We start from the raw sequence: 20,158 nt of genomic DNA, 5'->3' as shown, positions 1-20,158 counted from the left end.
AATACCGACCGAGTTCTCTTTGTTTTCCCACCATAACACGTGAGTTTAAACCTAGTTAGCATTAAGCATGCATCATTTAATCATTGCTTATAGAAAAAAAAAAGCTAAGCTCTTGAGGGCTGAGGCTACACTTAGAAAAGAAATATTAGACAAGCAGATGGACTCGGCTGCCCCAAGGCCCAATGTGTTTATGTTTGGGCCTAAACAATTGGATTCAACAAGTTCAAGTGAAAACTAACTACAATAATTCTTATTCACTCACAATATTATCTCCTGTCAGGCAAATTTTCCTAGAAAAGGCGTCATATAAATTTAATGAATCGATTCGTATAAAATCATGTGTTCAAGTACATAAAGGCCATGACCAAAAAGATTTTAAAATGAAAAGAAAAGGACAGATGCCAAGAATCGAAAATCGACAAGAATCTTTCTTTTAATCTCCAAATCTTGATGTTAAAAAGATATAAAAAGTAATAACTTCTCCCTATATAAGCTTGATGACATGAAGGCTTAATATTCTAGTTCACATATATACAAAATGGCACTGTTTATTAGGCACCATATACATAATTACATAACTCTCAGTACATAGATCATACATAGACAATGACCGATCGAATCCATTAAATATTGTGCAAAAGTTGTAGATTAACTTTGATTCATGCACCAAAGGCCTGTTTCAAATCCAAGACTGAATGGGGTAGTTGCACTTGAATGAATTCACTCCACTGATATGTGCAAATATGTCTGATGATTCAAAATTCTCATCCTCTTCCTTTACAACCACCTGCTAAAAAATAGCATATTAGACTACTACATAATTATCATACATATCTATAGATATTCAAATGTAATATAGTTCTTATACATAGACCCTCTATGTAACCCTGTTAGACACACAATCAATATACAATATTAATCATGGTTTGTAAAAGAGTAATTACATGGAAAGATTTCACATCTTCGGCGGTGTCCTCTTCATGACCGTGGCCTCTGTTGATCTCTCCAAATTCATCATTCTTTGCAAACCTTCCTCTCACTCGAGGCCTGCTGTCTGCTAGAGTTTTTCGACATGCATACTGTGACGGTAACAACCAACACATTTAGTTTTTTTCCTTGGAATTATATACAAACTACTCATGAAACAAATGAATTGAATTTAAAACACACCTTGATTTTCTTGCTGAAATTCCTTTCATTCCTTTTCTTCAAGTATCTATGGATCTTTTCTTTCCGTTCTTCAGTGGTGAGTTTGTTAGTAACTCTAAAGGTTTCGGCTTCCAAGCTCGTGATTTCTGATGCCAATGGAGTAGCAGAACTCCCACCTCCAGTTACAAGATGCTGGCTTTCATTACTATGGGCCTGAAAACACATCTCACATATATAAGTAATAATTAAGAATATAACTAATGAAACAGTAGTTATCTTGGATGAACTTACCTGAAGTTCATTAGAATTGTAAGGTCGCGGCAAAGGATCCAGACAGAATATGCCATTGTTGTCTCCCTTGAAGTCTAGCTCACCCAAGAACAAATCCCCATTGAAAATACCAGAAGTTTCTAATGGTAGAGGAGGGTTTGTGTTTCCAGAAAGATACGAGGTTATGGACGGATCCATGAATGAGCAATTAAGGGAAGACGGGTGGTTATTATTGAAGCGCATGAACTTTGAAGGTGGCATGGAAGATAAACTATCATCTTCACAGACAGTGGGCAATGTCGGTCCGATTATAGGGACACCATGGTCACTAGGATATGGCAGGATTGGGTTGTTGTGATCATTTAGTGGGATTTGGTTTTGGAGTAAGCTAAAATCAAACTGGTCTTGGCTGGTGAATTGGTATGGAGGGAGGTTGAGATTGGGAGAGGTTGTGAAATCTAGATTGACCGAATTAATGTCGTTTTCGGTTATCTCTTCATCAAAGATTATGGAGAAGTTGTTGTCATCCGTGGCGGGAGCGGGTGTGGGGTATTTGATTATATCAGGAGGGAAGGAGAGGTTGGTGGTGTAGGAAGAGTGGTCATCATAGCAACAATTTGAGCTTGAAGCAACTTCTGAGTTTTGTATTGTTTCTGGAAATAATTCAGATTCACAAAACTCTAATAGTTGAGCGCTCAATGGGCTAGAAGCCTGTTCCTGCTATATTCCAAAAACAAACATCAATATATAGGAAGCACAACATAATATCATATAGTGACTATATATAGCTACACTATACATAATTATAAAATATATAACATATAAATAAACCTTGATAGAAAAACCAGTTTTAAACAGAAAATTGGAAGAACTCAAAATAGCCATAAAAACCACTAGAAATAGCAACATTTATATATACACAAAGGCTTCCTTGAGTCTACATCTAAACTGAATCAAAGAATCAAAAAATTGAAGGAAGACTACTTAAACATAACGCGGTCAGGAAAGTGACATATTAATACTCTCTCCAAATCATTGGAGAAAAGGAGACGGTGTTCTTGATTAGGTACTAGTCGAAAACAACAAACCCAACCGATGGAGTTTGGTAAAAAGACCATCAAACGTAAGGACACGGAGATGTTTTTGTTTTAGACGCCGAGAATCAAATGAAAAGAGATGATAAGCTAGGATAAAAAGAGCAAAAATGGAATTTTATTCAACCCCAATCTACAAACGTACCTCCTTTATACAACTTGGTAGAGCTACAGATAAACATCAAGTCCATCACCATCTCACATGTTCTAATATTACAAAAGTGCATATATAAACTTTGGAATGGAAGCAAAATAGACTCATTGGCAATCTAGTTCCATTTTAAGAACCAAGGAGATTGAATTCATTCTCCAAAGGAATATTCCATTTCTTCATAAATTTCTTGAAATATGAAAACGTTACTGATCGGCAGTGGCGGACCCATGGAATTTTCTGTTGACCATCGCTATATACTCACAAGGGTCGGTCAGGATTTTTACACTATAGCAGTACCCCACCCCGTAGCATAAGGGTAGGTCCGCCTCTGATGATTGGTTAACGATATATGTATGCATGAAATGGACAAGAAGATTAATAATTATGTACCATGGAAGGTTTTTCTGGTGGATGAACCGTGTCTCCCAACATTCTTTTTCTTCTTGAAAACAAAAACAATGATCTGGTCTTAAATCTCTATAAGAAAGTAATTAGGGAACGGATGGGAACCTGTAGCTTGAGAAACGATTGTCGATTGCTGTCAGAAACCATTAGAGGAAGATGAATGTCCATCTAATATAATATACGTACGTAACAATGCAATAAACAATTTGATTGTAGAGAGAGAAAGTAGAGTGTTGGGAGGAGAGAGAGACAAGTAAGGGTGCAATAATATTTGATCATGAAGGAAATTAACGTTTATTATATAAGGTACAAATGTAGGGTGACCGTACCATAGATGTCCGATTAACTTGCTCACCCATTGACCATGCATGTGTTACGTTGGACAACACGTATTGGTCTTTCCCTTGCTTGGCATCTTCTTGCTGTCGTGCCACCTATGAGATAGGAACCATTGTCTTTTAATCCTGAACCTGGATGCTAATTATAACCAATGAAAATCCATATATGATTGTTTGTGGAATGCTTTTAAGAAAAAAAAATGTTTTTTCAAATGAAATTTATATCTTGTTATTATAGATCTTTACTTTTAATCTTGTAATTAAAGTTATAGAAGTTTATAAAGGGGGTGAGGGTGGTTTAAAAACCATAACTTGCAACCACCAATCACGGTGTGTCACCTCACCTCATCACTTTCCATCACTAGTGATGGAATTTTGGTGGGAGTGGTGGTGTGATGGATTTTTTTTTTATTTTTTTATTTTTTTTACAATAAATACTAAAACAAGGTTAAATTAAATAAAAAATAAAACAAGATTAAATAAATATTACAAAGATAAATAAATTAAAAAAACCAACAAAAAAAAACCTACGGCGCTTCCCAACCCCACTTCTCACATAGTTCGCGTTTGCGTTGAAGCAGGATCGATCTAAAGGGTTCGTTAAGATGTTCGTGCGATTGTACGATGAATGTTAAATCAGCGTTTTTTTGGTTTTCATTCAAATGGTTGATATACCCCTCGTCACGTTTTAATTTTGAAGCAAGAGCTAGTTGCTTTCGCTCCTTCGTCTCGACCATTTCTGCTAACTTAGCAGACTTGTATTCGTTGAAGTCCTCGGCCACCGTTTTCTTTCCTAATCTTGACGATTCCCCACTTTTCTTGCGATGCGGCTGTGTGGGTGTGGGTGTGTCTTCGTCGGGATCGTCTCTGGGTTGATCGTTCAAGTTCATGTTCGACGTATTGCTTGACAAGCCGTCGGTAGACGTTGTGTAGTTCCCGGAATCGGAAGTTTTTGATCTTTTTGAAGAAGATCCTTTTTTCCTTGGAGCCGTCGGTCCGTCCATGTCGACCACGGGAACCGGTTCCCACTTCGGGTGGTGTCTCGCAATCTCCCACGCATCCAAGTGGGGAAAAGATTTATGTCAGAAAATCTTGATATAATTGCTCAAGGCGTTCTTTATGATAGTCGCATCGCTCGCTCCGCTTTGTGGAGCTCGGCTCTACAAAACATTTCGAAAAATATATATATATCAAAATTGTAAAAATAAAGTAATAAATTATAAAAAAAATTTAACTAATAAATTTAAAAAAATAATTACCAATTGGATGTAGCAAACATTAAATTTTGACATTTTTCTATTCAAATCTCTCCACTTGGAAGTCATTTGATCCATGTTTTGATCGGTTGCACCGGGAAGTTTTTCGAAATGTGCAATAACACGTCTGCATAACAACTCTCGTTTTTGTTTGTTTCTGTGTTTTTTTTGTTTCGGAGGCGTGTAAATAAACCTTGGTCAAGGCGACCTCCTCCGCGGACGACCAAGGTCTACGAACGATGGCATCCTCCTCCGAGGGCTCCTCCGCGGGTTCATCTTCATCCATATCGTCGTCTTCATCACGAAAAGCACGTGCAAATTGATGTATAACATTGTTATCCTTTAAAGGATCGACGGACGTTTGTGATAGTTGAGATTGAAACGTTTCAAAAGGATTATTTTGGAATATTTGGCTAGAAAAAGGTGGAATAAACGGTTGGTTTTGATACGGTGTCGATGAAAACGGTGAATTAAATGTTTGAGATTGAAATGGTTGGTTTTGGAACGGTTGTGGTTGAAAAGGTTGTTGTTGGAATGGTTGGGTTGTGTTGGGTTCATCTTGTAATCGGAATCTCGCCGGCTCACCAAGATTTTGTCGAACCTTTGGTCGGGATTGGGTTTTCTTTGAACCCGAGCCACGTTTCTTTGAACCCTCCATTTGTGTGATGTTAGAATGTTGTTTGTAGTAGAGGATTTTAGTTAGATTTGAGTTGGATTTGATTATATTTATATAGGTTAATTAAGTTTTTTTTTTGTCTCCTCTCAACGGTCACATGCTCCAACGGTCAGAATTGAGTGCATGATGGCCATCACGGCCGGCCCCCAATCACGCGTGATGGGAGGACCGGCGGCGGTGTTCCCGTGACCATCACGCGTGATGGCCACGCTATAACGGACGACCCCCACCAGCCTAAGATTACAAAGATATATTAAGTTCTATATAAGTTTTGTCATACTTTAAGAGCCTGGTTCTCTTATTTTCAAAATATAAATGTAACAACACTCGGTTTTAATTAGAGATTATGATAACTCTAGAATTTTCTCGTTGATTTGAACCTCACTGACTCTAGTCTCTTGAACCTTGCCCTACTCTAGGGCCTTGAACCTTGCCCTTCATCAAAGCCAATTTGCTTTAGTTTTTTTTTTTTATTGTAGAATTGAAGGTTGAAATATTATCCAGTGTTTTTGGGAATTACTAGTTCTAGTTGCTAAGAGTGGGAAGTCATTTTTCTCATCCCGCCCATCCCTTACACATTCTCCTATCCACTTCAGCTTCAAATCGTTTTTTTTTTAATTATTCTATCCATAATTATCTTTAAATCATAGAAGTGTCCATCTTTTGCATCTCTAACCATCCCTCAACCTTTTCATTTCATCCTACGCACTCGCCCATCCTCAAAAGAACACCCAATGTAAGAATATATATATATATATATATGTATATATATGTGTGTATATATATATATATATTATATGACCATCGTTATAATTTATATTATAATATATCAAAATTATTATTATATTATACCCTTGGATGTATATATAGAGAGAATAAATTAACATCATAACCTAATCTCACACACATAAGAAATTCATATGCCTCTTCTCTTATAAACCGGGTTTCTCTCAAGTACCATAACCTCATCCTTAACTATTCACCCTAAAGGGAAACTCGACCAAGCTGACAATCATGTCGTCTACATCATTTTCTGATGCGGTTACTAATCTCCATGCTGTAACAGGTGCGCATATAATTATAGGTTTATCATATTATCATGTTTTTCCATTAATAACAGAAGAACTGATCAATATGTGGTATCAGAGAGATGTTGATAATAAGTTCTTCATGTTTTCCCTAAATCTGGAATTAAAATCAAAAGACATGGATTTTGATTAAAACCCTAATTTTTTTGATTTTCTGTTTTCATGTTTTGTTAAGAAAACTGGTTATAGCTGCTACAATTCATATTTAAAACTCCAATATACTCGAAATCTGTTAAAAATATGTTTAAGATTTCGATTCTAGAGAAAACTGACTAAAGATTCTTCGAAGATGTTCTTCATCTTCATTATAAAATTCAAAGAATCGTCCTTATTTTAGATGAATCGTAGAAATAAAATATGTTGTTTCCAATTTTGATTGATTTTTATCTATTAAAAATTTTTCATGTTTTCCCTAAATCTGGAATTAAAATCAAAAGACATGGATTTTGATTAAAACCCTAATTTTTTTGATTTTCTGTTTTCATGTTTTGTTAAGAAAACTGGTTATAGCTGCTACAATTCATATTTAAAACTCCAATATACTCGAAATCTGTTAAAAATATGTTTAAGATTTCGATTCTAGAGAAAACTGACTAAAGATTCTTCGAAGATGTTCTTCATCTTCATTATAAAATTCAAAGAATCGTCCTTATTTTAGATGAATCGTAGAAATAAAATATGTTGTTTCCAATTTTGATTGATTTTTATCTATTAAAAATTTTTGAAACATGATATAGTTTTATTAATAAAAGATTTTTCAAAATCTTAGATAACTATAATTAAATTATATAAATTAGGAAACAAGATAATCTATTAAAATTCGAATTCCATCTTTATCATAAATTAATTTATGTGATTTAAAAATAATTTTTTGGATAAAATAGTTTATGGGATAAAAATAGTTTATGAGTTAATGATTTAAAAATAGATTTCGGTTTTTTTCAAAAATGGTTTATGGGTTACCAAAATCCTGAAATCCTTAAAAAACCCGATAAGACTCATATATCCCGAAAACCCACTAAAAGCCGGACTCACTAAAATTCCCGAGAACTTATAATTTTCGAGAACTCAAAATTCCAGATAACTAATTTCCCGTGAACTCTAATTTTCCCGTAAACTGTTCATAATTAAATGTTTTATAAACAATTAAATCTAATAAAATTTTACAAAACATAAAAGGCTTAACTTGAATGTTTTGACGTATCACTTCTGCCCAAAGGTGATATGTTACGTCAACCCTATCATTCAAGTCTAACTACAAGCTTTTGTTAGTTTTGCCTAACATGATCTAAATGTCTCACTTCTGCTCAAAGGTGATTTGCTACATTTTTATCTAGCATAACTAGCCCGTACATAATTAAAATAATTTTCTTACCCAAAGATAATGTGTTACAATTGTTTTGCACATACTTAAATAAATTTTAATCATGTCCAAAGGTGATTTTTTTTTTGTTTAAGTAGAACTTTAAATTATAGTTTATTAGTTTGATATTAACAATAGACATATCATATTTTCAATAAAATATAATGATCCTCACATTAATGATCCTTCATTAATCTAATAATCGTAAATTTAATTTGTATTATTCTAATATCACATAACATTACTCAGTATAACTTTCGTCTATAAATAAATATCTAGTTGAAAGCATCCACTTTAATCTCAAAAGACAATATGAGTTTTACCTCATAAAGAATTTCAATAACATTTAGCTCTTCTCTGTTTTAATTTTCACTTAAGACATGATATGACTATCCTGCTGCTCTTTCTAATAACAATCATTCTATTAAAAATTAGAGCATAACAAATGGGATGAGTTAATCATAATATCTCTTATGATACTTATAATCAAGAAGTTATTTAAATAAATGCTATCATTATAGTTATTCTAGATTTAGTTTTTCCTAAGACTAATCAAAATAACTCCTAAGATGCATGCATTCATTCTAAATTTTAACTATAAGGTTAAATGATATCCATAAATACATCATAATGTACAATACCATGACCCATAAAATTAAGGGCTTACACATGAAAAAATTACACTTTTCTAGTGCATTACATACTAAATATTGACTAGTACAATTTGATGCCTCAAGTATCAATTATAACACTCAGAGGTACCAAAGTAAAATGAACGTGTTGATCAGCAACATATATACAAGAAAAGAAATATTTGGCACTGGAAATAAGATGTTATTCAACTCACTAATACTAAAACCTAAAAGAGGATAATTCAAAAGTTCATAGACAAAATATAAGTATTGTCGCATACCTAACCTATGACGTAATATGCTGGGGCGCGACATAATTGTATCATAGCTTAAAAGACACTAAAGTAAATTACACGTGTCAATATCTAAATTATTCATTTCATATATCAAGTACATAAACATTGTCTCAAAAGAAATAAACATTACAATTTAAATGATTAAAATAAAAACTAAATAAGTCTTTAATCGTCATGCAATCTAAGGTTCAACTATACTTTAACTTGTTTCTTTATCCCAAAAAGCTACATGTGTCATGCATGAAAATATATAGTTTGTCAAAATAAAGTTGAGCAAGTAATCACGGTTTTTGAATATATATAATACTGAAAAAGACAATTCCTTGTGATAAATATGAACTACTACAACTAGCATAACAATAATATAAGAAAATAAAAGCATCTCATGTTAAGGAAAATCACATAAATGATCATTGTTTGTGGAATGTTTTTAAGAAAAAATTGTTTTCTCAAATGAATTTATATCTTGTTATGATAGATCTTTACTTTTAATCTTGTAAAGTGGTAGACGCTTATAAGATTGCAAAAATATATTAAGTTCCATATAAGTTTTGTCATATTTTAAGAGCCTAGTTCTCTTATTTTCAAAATATAAATGTAACAAAACTCTGTTATAATTAGAGATTCTGATAATTCTAGAATTTTCTCGTTGATTTAAGCCCCACTAACTCTTGTACCTTGAACCATGCCCCTATTCTAGGGCCTTGAACCTTGTCCTTCATCAAAGCCAATTCGTCTTAGTTATTTTTTTATTGTAGAATTGAAGGTTGAAATATTGTCTAGTATTTTTGGGAATTAATAGTTCTAGTTGCTAAGGGTGGGAAGTTATTTTTCTTATCCCGCCCATCCTTTATGCATTCTCCTATGCACTTTAGCTTCAAATAAGATTTTTTTTAAATTATTCCATCCATAACTATCGAAGTGTTCATCTTTTGCATCCCTAATCATCCCTCAACCTTTTCATTCCATCTTACGCACTCGCTGAAATTGGTTACTAGACGATAAACTACATGTTAGAGTTGAAGATGCCTAAGCATCCACCTTAAGCATTTTTATAATAGAGCTTTACTATCCCAAAAGTTATGGGTATTTGACACCGCGTACAACAAGGTGGGGCATGCTAAAAGTCAGTGCACGAATTCGAAGGAAGAGGTTGTTAAAAAGGATTTAAACACTATTAAGGTAGTCATTGAGGATGAATCTCTAATTTGTAGTGTGGAATATAGTGTAGACTCTTGGGCATGAATTATATTGTTTCGTTTCACGCCATGGACAACAAAGAAATGATGGTGAGTCTAAACAAGGAGATTTTGGAAAGGTATAACTTGCAAATTATGAGATTCTTGAGGTAACGAACATGGGGATACTGATATGGTTACTTCATTGAGAACTGCATAGAACTTGAAGAATGTTAGGGTGATTATGGGTATGATAAGAATGTTAATGTACGTGGGTCACCTGGATGAACAATGATTGTTAGTAAGGTTTGGCAGTGGTAAATAAAGGGTAACCAATGAAAATCTACACATGGTTGAGGCATCTTCTAAGGGTGTGACCGTGCAGTTTAACAAGACAAAATCCGGTTGGCTGAATCTGGTGCTAAGAGGGTTCATTTTGCAAATGTGAAGTCTTGAGCCATGCGAATCTCAAATGAATGTGTTCGAAGGTTTAAATCAATCCGGGGATTTGGTGACAGTGAGAGAATAAGACGTATTCTAAGCACAATTCCAAAAGGTCTTTGGGTTCTGAAAACCAATATTCTTATTTTAAAATTCTCCTGAGAATTGTTTGCATTAGAGAGTGTGATGGTTCTCGGTGTAATTCTGCATATGGTGGATTGTCCAAACCAGTTTAGAAAGAGGATGTGTTGTTGACGGGTTTGGTCACAACTGATTTTCAGCTCGGGGAGTTTCAACTAGTCTCTCGGGTAGTTGCTGAGAGGGGTTGCTACAACTATGGAGATATGACTGAAGTCTTAGCTTGTTTATGAGAAATAGAGGCTTGAAAACTTGTTTATTGAAGATTACGAGAATTAATGATGCAATGCTTTCTTGGGTGACATTTGAAGATTCTGAAAAGGCTTCAACTTGAATATTGTTACGGTCTGTGAAACCTTTGGCCTTGTTTCAATGAGGCCCTTGAGTGTTTACTTAGGGGCTAAGTTTGAAACTCATACTAGCTTATTTATACCCTATGATGTAATTGTAATATTGTATGTGTTCGAGTTAATAAAGATAGCCCTAGTTGCAACATGGACGTTGGTCACCTTGACCGAACCACATAAATCCCGTGTTTTTGTTTTACTTATCCGTTTGTGTGTGTGATTATTATATTTTTCCGCGTACTTGCTTTAATCGATACCAAACAAATACCAATAGGGTGGAAGCCCTTTGTTAATCATCATCATGTAAATTTACAAGTTTGTCGTTATCTTGAAATTCCTTATATATAGTTGTAGAATATTTATGTAGTCTTCTCCAGAGTCTAATCTCCTCCAAGCTTTTTCATGGTCTCCTCCGACCATGAAAAAGCATGAAAATTTATTGATATGCATAACACTAACGAATAGATCTTCATCAGATGAATCGAACCGCTCTATGTAATTTTTAGTGTATGTTATTAAAATTTGTTTTATTATAACCTATAATAATTGTATACAGATATATTAGCTTCATTTCATTCTAGGAACAAAACAATACATATTTATTTTTTTAATAATTCAGTCAACATATGGTCACAAATCTTATGTGTATCAAAAAAAGCTTAGTCACGGTTGAAAAGAAGTTAAAAGTATACATATCATAAAAAGATTTTTCTTATACAAATTTTATGTATTGTTGATATCAATAATAATTATTCTGAGATGCTATAAAGACTTTTACCAATAAGAATAATATATCCTTGTACAATTGTTGTCTACCTTAGTCAAAACATGTTGGGAATAGTATTTTAGAAAACTAGTTCAAATTTATATTCTTCGATCATTCATTAAATTATTAACATGAAAGACATGATGGTGGATTCCTGATCTTTTGAAAAGAACCCATTAACGTCACGTATAGATGAGAATTTTGATGGCGTAAATAATACATTGATAAAGGATCTGATACATTAGTCTTTTATTATACAATAGGTACGCGACACTCTGGAAGGTCGATTTTCAAGAACACGCTAACCGTGAAATCACAACTACACGAGCCGGTCTTCGTCCACCTCTGTTCCATCGATTCGGTCCACCTTCACCAACACCATTCAGCAATTCGTCACCATTCAATGATTCTGTCCACCGTCGCGACCATCGTCTACCGTCGTGAACACCATCTTATTCCGTCACGATCATCAATCGTTGTTCACATGTCAGTTGATTAAATTGACCATTTGAATTTGAAATTGTTGAACCTAATTGATCAATTAACATTGAAATTGATCTAATTAATCATCAATTTAAAGATTCAATCGATTAATTTGAGTTTTGAGTGATGGATTTTAACCTTGAGTATATCAGGATTTAAGCCTGAACGTTTTAGGGTTTTTACCTGAATGTTTTAGGTTTTAAGCCTGAACATTTTAAGGTTTAACCTTGAAACTTTTAGTGTTGTGAAATTGGCTTGAACATTTTTGGTTTTTTTAACACTGAACGTATTTCGCGTACCAAATATATATACGTGTGTGTGTGTGTATAAAGGATCAGATAAATTAATCCTTTATCGTACAATAGGTACGCGACACTTTAGAATACTGATTTTCAATAACCCAGCTAACCCTAAAATCACAATCACGCGATCTGGTCTCCGTCCAATTCTGCTCCCATCGTTCCCGTCCACCTTCACCATCTCCGTTCAGTAATCCATCACCATCCAATGATTTCGTCCACCGTCGCAACCATCGTCTACAGTCGTGAGCACCATCCTCTTCCGGCACAATCATCGCTCGTTGTTCACAGGTCAGTTGATCATTTTCCAATTGAAATTCAAATTGTTGAACCTAATTGACCAATTAATCTTGAAATTGATCCAATTAATCATCAATTTGAAGCTTCAATCGATCAATTTTGAGTTTTGAGTGATGGGTTTTAACCTTGAGTATATCAGGATTTAAGCCTGAACGTTTTAGGGTTTTTACCTGAATGTTTTAGGTTTTAAGCCTGAACATTTTAAGGTTTAACCTTGAAACTTTTAGTGTTGTGAAATTGGCTTGAACATTTTTGGTTTTTTTAACACTGAACGTATTTCGCGTACCAAATATATATACGTGTGTGTGTGTGTATAAAGGATCAGATAAATTAATCCTTTATCGTACAATAGGTACGCGACACTTTGGAATACTGATTTTCAATAACCCAGCTAACCCTAAAATCACAATCACGCGATCTGGTCTCCGTCCAATTCTGCTCCCATCGTTCCCGTCCACCTTCACCATCTCCGTTCAGTAATCCATCACCATCCAATGATTTCGTCCACCGTCGCAACCATCGTCTACAGTCGTGAGCACCATCCTCTTCCGGCACAATCATCGCTCGTTGTTCACAGGTCAGTTGATCATTTTCCAATTGAAATTCAAATTGTTGAACCTAATTGACCAATTAATCTTGAAATTGATCCAATTAATCATCAATTTGAAGCTTCAATCGATCAATTTTGAGTTTTGAGTGATGGGTTTTAACCTTGAATGTATTAGGATTTAAGCTTGAACGTTTTAGGTTTTTTGCATGAGCGTTTTAGGTTTAAGACTGAACGTTTTAAGGTTTAACCTTGAACGTTTTAAGGTTGGGAATTTGGCTTGAGCGTTTTTGGATTTTTAACCTTGAACGTATTTCACGTATCTAATGTACGTTAAGCAATTATTGTACGTTAACGCATTCCTATATGTATATGTGTGTGTGTGTGTGTGTATGGTTATTGTATTAAATTCTATGTTATTTTTAACATCTTAGGAAGTTAAGTTGAATGTATGCGCACGCAAGGTTGTACCTGATAATAAATGAGTGATCAGCACATCAAATAAGATAACAAAAGAGGAGATTGAGGTGCTTTGGGCATGTGAAAAGGAGGAACGACGCCAGTTAGTGCAGTGGAAACCGTCAATGTAAAGGGGAGAGTAGAGGCAGAACCAAATTGACTTGGAAAGTACGGATTAGGCATGATTTGCTAGGGTTGCACATCTCTGAGGACATGGTCCATGATAGGAATTCGTCGAGAAGCAAGATTAAGATTAACGATTTTTAGGGGACGACACTTTTATGTCATAGCTTTATCCAAGGGGTTTAAATTCTCTTACATTTTAGATGGACTTTACATGTGATTGTCTTCATGTGTTTTAGGTCGACATGTGTTTGTATTTAACTAGCTATGTGTCACTTTTCATGATTTGTTTTTGCTAGTGGTACACGTATCTTTGTGCATACATATGTTGCTTGCTTTATAGCCGGGGGTCTATTTGAAAGTAGTTTCTCTATTGCCATAGATCAAACTTTTGCTATTTGTGAAATATCCTAGCATTGTCGTTATTGGTTGTTATTTTAAAAGTTTTAACTAAAGACAAAAACAACTAAATTGAACCACCGAAATTATTTGTATCGTAAATTGTCCTCATCTTCTTTTTAGGCCATGCCGAGCAAATAGCTTTAAGCTTTAAATTGTATGATATTAACTATGTTGTAACAAATTAGATTACTTTATAAGTATCAAAGGTAATAACATGGAATCTTCCAACAGGATTCATATGGCCATGGTGAGATATAAAGATATTATACTTAATTTGTTTATGTTTTTTTGAACTTGAAAATGTATATATAATGTATAGTAGGAAAGCCAAAATTTCACCAACAGTACAAGACGCGTCGGTCATATGTCTGCTATAAATTAGTGTTTTAAGTAAAGCTCATTAATGAGCATTATAAAGAACAACACAAAGATCTTTGAACAGACCCCAAAATCCACTAAAGCCATGTACTTATGATTCTAGGTCCATGTAAAGCTTGATATCTAAATAGTGCTTTGCATTGCAATCACTAAGTATAATTTAAAGTTTTAATTATTCATTTATTCTCATTGGATTTCCGCAAAAGCGGGATTTGTTCGATCTCATGGTAACTAGTAAACACACCTTCAAATCCAACACCTTGTCACATTGTACGTTGAGTAAAGTAACAAAGCGTCTATTGATAGAAAGGCATAAAAGGTATAGTATTTGATCATCTTTATTGGTTGATCAAAGAATATGAATTAGTATAAAGTGCACAAAAGAACAATTAAAGCTTATCAATCTTCAATCTATGATTCCAAACAGGACATTATGTGCCTCTTTATCTTCCCACCTACCTAGGTATTGACTTTAAGGTACCAAGCTTCTCGTTGTCTAAGTAACGGCATCATACGACTACCACGACATAAAAAAATCAACAACCCATGAGGTTCTTGTTCTTTCAAAGATGTGTTGATTTGAGCCACTGTTTGTGCTGTGTTGCCTAAGTGCTTTCACTTGTTTCCCCAAACACTACAATAATCATCCATGGTACAGCTTCCATTTAAGCTTTTTTTGGCAAAATTCTTACCCCTACACACAAAACTCCATGCTTCAAAAATTATTCCCCACTTTTGAAGATTCTGCTATAGTCCATCACATGTCTCTCAAATCAAAGATTGTATTTTAGCCCAAAGTACAAACAAGAAAACATTGATTTTCAGGTGAACTCATTTTGTCATCTTTATTATTTTCTCCATGCAAGTCTTAAATCATTGGAGACTCATACTTGCATCACCAACTCAAGATCCAGAGAATTGTCTTTTCAGCTCTAAGAACATCGCATTGCAACCATGCATATATAAGTGCATTTAGTACTTATCTCAACCTAAATAAAAAGACATACTTAAATAACCAAAAGCCCTTTTGTTGAATTGTAATTTATTTGTCCACCCCAAAAAATAATTGGCCTGTTTCCACAGGAAAATCGAGATTTGTTCTAAATCGACAAGGAATGGGTGTCACCTTATCTAATTGTTAAATATTTTAGTGTAATTGGATTGACTTTTATCGACCAATGTAAATCATAATATGCATTAAACAAGTTAGCATGTGCGGGGGTGCACGCTTGTTTGAGTTTATTATGATAGTAGGGGCGAAGCCCCAAACAATTTGGGGTTCTAAGGGGGCAGTGCCCCCTCACGATGGTCTGGGGGGCGGCAGCGTCCACGGTAGCATGGTCCAAGGGTGACAACCCTGGTAGGGTCCAAAGGGCAGTGCCCCTAGTTGGGGTCGACCTGATGGATTTTCGGATATTTTCACACTTATACCCTAAGCCAAAATATGAGCGGATTTTAATGAATATCTAAAACTTGAAATGATAACTGAAAGGAAGTACCAAGCCCTAATCTCCAAACACTACTCACTGATCATTTGGTCTAGTACACTACTTTTAACATTTGCTCTCAGTTACACACTACGATCATTATCGATCTTGTTTGAGTTTTATCCGGTTGATACCACCAATTCAATCTGAAGTGATTACGGTAATCCAAGTTAACAAATCCGAAACTCCCCAACACTTATTAGAGTTTAGGTTTACGTGAGTGTAACTTATATGAAAATTCAAGTTAATTTTATAGCTAGCAATACTCATAAAAAATATTGTAGCGCATCATCTGAAAAATAGCTTATTGATATATATAAAATACCAAAACATCTTTGAACGTAATATGTCCACGTATACAAGCGTGTAATTGAAGAAAAAAAGTTACAAAAGCACCCTGGTTTCTGTTGGCCCAGACGGATCAAACAATCAGATAAAACACACAAACAAACACGAGATATTGAGTGACAACCCTCGACTCTTTTCATATAATTAAACGAACTTAATAAACGAACTTCATGAACATAACAAACTTACATGGAGAAGAGACTCCTCTTGACTCAAATAAAATAATAACCTATACCCCTATTTATATTTCTACTAAACTTGCTCTCAAAGCTAAACCTAACTTGGGAAACAAGTCAAACTTATTCTAGAATAATTCATAATATTCTTACCATACTAAACAAATATTAATATCAAACTTAACAAAACAAACCCCGAACTTTAATCACTTAACAAATCAAGATTAAATCTTCAGTTTCTTCATCTTCGTAACAATTAAGTGGGTTTCAATTAGATTTGTTTGAGTTCGTGAAATACCTCTCTCGCCTGAATAGTTAAAAATTTTCAATTGAAAGTTATAATCGTTCCTAGAAACAAAATATAAGGTTTATTAAAGCATTTTGTTGAAATTAGATGAAAGATGCTAAGGTGTAATCACTTTCATACATTATTCAAAAGCATAATAACCACTTCTATGCACACGTGGCTGTAATACAAGCAGTTATAAGAGTAATAGAAAAGAATGAGAATCACTAACATAGTTGAAAAAACAAAAAATCGTAAATTTTAAAGAACCACTGTAACTATATGCCTTGTGGAAGGGGCGAGCTGGCGTGCAAACACGCCACGTTGACAATGTGAGCGCGGAACATCGCCATGGAGGGTTTGAGAGGGGTGGGAGTACTTTCTCTTTAAACTTTTTTTTTAGATATTAATTAATAATATAAACACATCTCAACCACCATCACAAGACATTTTTTTCGGTGTAAAATGTGAAACTAATTGTTGTACATGTGGTGTCTATGTGACGTCACTTTTTGTACTGCCACAACACAAAACCTAACCTGGTACATTATAGGAACACTAGTGATTTGTGAACGACTAGAGAGTGGAAATTGTCTTAAGACTTCACCCAACATCCTACTAGATGGGTGAAGGAAGGGGCTAACTAAACCAAAAGAAGCTATGGACCACTTCACGCTGTTTGTCCGGCTTGAGTTGGTTGCACTAGTATTGTGAGTATGTTCTCGATGTGGAGCAGGAAGAGATAAACACAGCTTGTGAAGCGTAGACATAACCCAATGGAGCTTTACAATCGTTTGGGCCTAGGCCCAATACTCAACCTCCATTAAGGTCTTTTACAATCAACGAGCTCGAAGTGAGAAGCCCAAGTTATTTATGTTGTTTGAATTATAGCTCTTTGGGCCCAATTCCACTCTATGCATTCTTTTATGGAAAAGAGGTGATATGGCCCATGGTTTGCAGGTGAAAATTTTGAATATTTCAATAATACTAATTAAAAATTATTAAAGTTTTAACATATTTGAACCGGAAATTAAAAAATAAAAAATTTAAGGTTATTTATATAATTTATAATTATAATTTTGGACTAATCAAATTGAACTTTCTTAGTAACGGTATTCTTAGCCCAAAATTATTGACGCCACTACACAATTTATTTCTAAACCTACCCTAAAAACAAAACAAAATATGACACATAAATAGTAGATTATTATTGTACAACTAACTAGACTTGTTCCAGTTTTCATAAATATGAGTCTGTACACACCTCTCCCCCTTTTCTTTGCCTTCTTTTATCTTTTTTGGGATAAGACAGTAAACTTCATCTTTCACAGACCCAAAACCCTAATCTTTTTCACCATCATCACCACTTTACCAACCTCAACCCTCATCAAATCTATCTAAAAATCAAACCCCATGATTTGATACATTTAAAAAACCAGACCTTTATCCATGAAACCCTTGCCCACTTTTTGTTTCATCTTCTTCTTCACACTCCTTATAATAATTACTACATCTGCGGTAGATAACACTAACTTGGTTTACAAAGGATGTGCAAACCAACCTCTTCAAGATCCCAATGGTGTCTATGCATCTGCCTTGTCCACTATCTTTGGCACCCTCATTCAACAATCTTCAAAGTCCAAATTCTTCAAGACCACCAGTGGCACAGTTTCTGGTCTCTTTCAATGCAGAGGAGATTTGACCAACGTTGACTGTTACACATGTGTAAGCAGACTCCCAATTTTAATGGACAAACTCTGTGGTAAAACAGTAGCTGCCAGAATCCAGCTTCTAGGGTGTTATATGCTTTATGAGGTATCCGGGTTTGCTCAAATATCCGGAATGGAAATGTTGTACAAGACTTGTGGGAAAACGAATGCGGGTGGGAGCGGGTTTGAGGCGAGAAGGGATTCGGCTTTTTGGGCGTTGTTGAATGGTGTGGGGAGTGGGAATGGGGGTGGGGGGTTTTATGCTACTAGTTATGAATCTGTGTTTGTGTTGGGGCAGTGTCAAGGGGATTTAGGGACTTCTGATTGTGGGAATTGTGTTAAAACCGCGGTCCAAAGAGCGCAAGTCGAATGTGGGGGGTCGGTTTCGGGTCAAATTTATCTTCATAGGTGTTTCATTAGCTATAATTATTATCCGAATGGGACTCCGAGGCCGAATAACCCCTCGTCTTCGTATTCGTCGCCGTCGTATTCGTCATCTACATCAGGTGTGTTAGTGACAAGTGGTTGTGTAATTGTATTGATAATTGTAATTAGGGTGTTACAAAAGTTAGGAGTTAGGATTATATACTTAAGTTAGCATGTATTTACATAATGGTACCTTGAACATTTATTAATTACATTGTGTGTAATAGGGTCGAATCCGGGAAGAACGGTTGCGATTATCCTAGGAGGGGCAGCAGGAGTTGGGTTTATAATTGTGATTTTGTTGATTGCAAGGAAGGCAATGAAGAAAGATGATGGTAAGTTAAAGTTATTATTAAGGCAAAGTTGAATCTAAGATTGTGTAGATTTTATGTTTTTTTGACTTTAATTGATTTTGTGAACAGTTTATTAAAAGGGGATCTAAAATCTTTCAATTTTGGAGGTGGAATGGGTTGCCTTTTTCAAATCCATGGGGAAAAGAAGTGAAGGTATTTGATTTTGGTAGAGTTAGATGTTGATGATGATATGAATATGAATATTAATATGAATGAATATCTAGGAATATGATCCTGTAATTGTAAGAATGAATGAATGAATGAATGTTTGTCTATGGTGAAAAAGATAATGGTAAGAGTAGTAGTGTCATTTTTTTTATTTTAATTTTAATTTTAATTTTAATTTTTTGATTCTAAGTCACAGGCTCAAAGGCATGTGGCGATTTGTCTCTTTGTGGCCTCGAATATCTCCCTTTTGATTTCTTCAATCAATTTGTCTATGTACGGTTTCAGCGTTTCAAAGCTGTAAAAGATTTTCAAACATACTTTATTTCTTTATTTTTTCTTTTTCATGTCAAAACTTTAGATATGTGGGTGACGTTTTATTTTGGAAATGTATCGTCTTTTTTGTTATGATTACATAAAATACCTAGTGATGCATTTGTGTTCTTCGGAATTCTATTTAAATGATTTTTTTAATAACTTACCGCGATTATTGTAAGTACATACGATTGTAACCGAAGTAAATTCATGTTATGCTTCGATATGAGCAAAGGGATCAGTTACCATCAGTTCTCTCTTGTCAAAACAACGTTCAAAATTCAGTTTCGAACTTTTGTTTGGTAGTGAGG

The 20,158-nt window shown here is 34.6% G+C and overlaps 2 protein-coding genes across 2 annotated transcripts; one reads left to right on the top strand and one right to left on the bottom strand.

Annotated features, from left to right (window-relative positions):
• Window positions 1–533: 533 nt before the first annotated feature.
• Window positions 534–4,414, bottom strand: LOC143539805 (uncharacterized). Its single transcript, XM_077033013.1, has 5 exons — window positions 4,034–4,414; window positions 1,441–2,136; window positions 1,171–1,362; window positions 945–1,079; window positions 534–787 (listed from the first exon to the last, which is right to left on the bottom strand). Exons 1-5 carry the CDS (start codon window positions 4,412–4,414, stop codon window positions 680–682), a joined length of 1,512 nt encoding a protein of 503 aa, XP_076889128.1. The 3' UTR covers window positions 534–679.
• A 13,792-nt stretch (window positions 4,415–18,206) lies between these two features.
• LOC143539786 (plasmodesmata-located protein 3-like) lies at window positions 18,207–19,515 on the top strand. The gene is made up of 3 exons (XM_077033000.1): window positions 18,207–19,094; window positions 19,242–19,349; window positions 19,437–19,515. Exons 1-3 carry the CDS (start codon window positions 18,329–18,331, stop codon window positions 19,442–19,444), a joined length of 882 nt encoding a protein of 293 aa, XP_076889115.1. The 5' UTR covers window positions 18,207–18,328; the 3' UTR covers window positions 19,445–19,515.
• Window positions 19,516–20,158: the final 643 nt, after the last annotated feature.

The sequence above is a fragment of the Bidens hawaiensis genome, unplaced genomic scaffold, assembly GCF_021521415.1.
Source record: "Bidens hawaiensis isolate Kalapana, Puna unplaced genomic scaffold, B.hawaiensis_p1.1 tig00012057_1, whole genome shotgun sequence".
Taxonomy (NCBI): domain Eukaryota; kingdom Viridiplantae; phylum Streptophyta; class Magnoliopsida; order Asterales; family Asteraceae; genus Bidens; species Bidens hawaiensis.
Note: the sequence above shows the minus strand (reverse complement) of the source record. Positions and strands in the feature narration are given on the sequence as shown.

Bases quoted from the DNA above. Each gene is read 5' to 3' on its own strand.
- LOC143539786 (XM_077033000.1), top strand. From the start codon at position 18,329: ATGAAACCCTTGCCCACTTTTTGTTTCATCTTCTTCTTCACACTCCTT. The intron at 19,095-19,241 runs GTGTGTTAGTGA...TGTGTGTAATAG, and splicing joins GTATTCGTCATCTACATCAG to GGTCGAATCCGGGAAGAACG.
- LOC143539805 (XM_077033013.1), bottom strand. From the start codon at position 4,414: ATGGACGGACCGACGGCTCCAAGGAAAAAAGGATCTTCTTCAAAAAGA. The intron at 1,363-1,440 runs GTAAGTTCATCC...ATGTGTTTTCAG, and splicing joins ACAATTCTAATGAACTTCAG to GCCCATAGTAATGAAAGCCA. The intron at 788-944 runs GTAATTACTCTT...ATTTTTTAGCAG, and splicing joins AAGATGTGAAATCTTTCCAT to GTGGTTGTAAAGGAAGAGGA.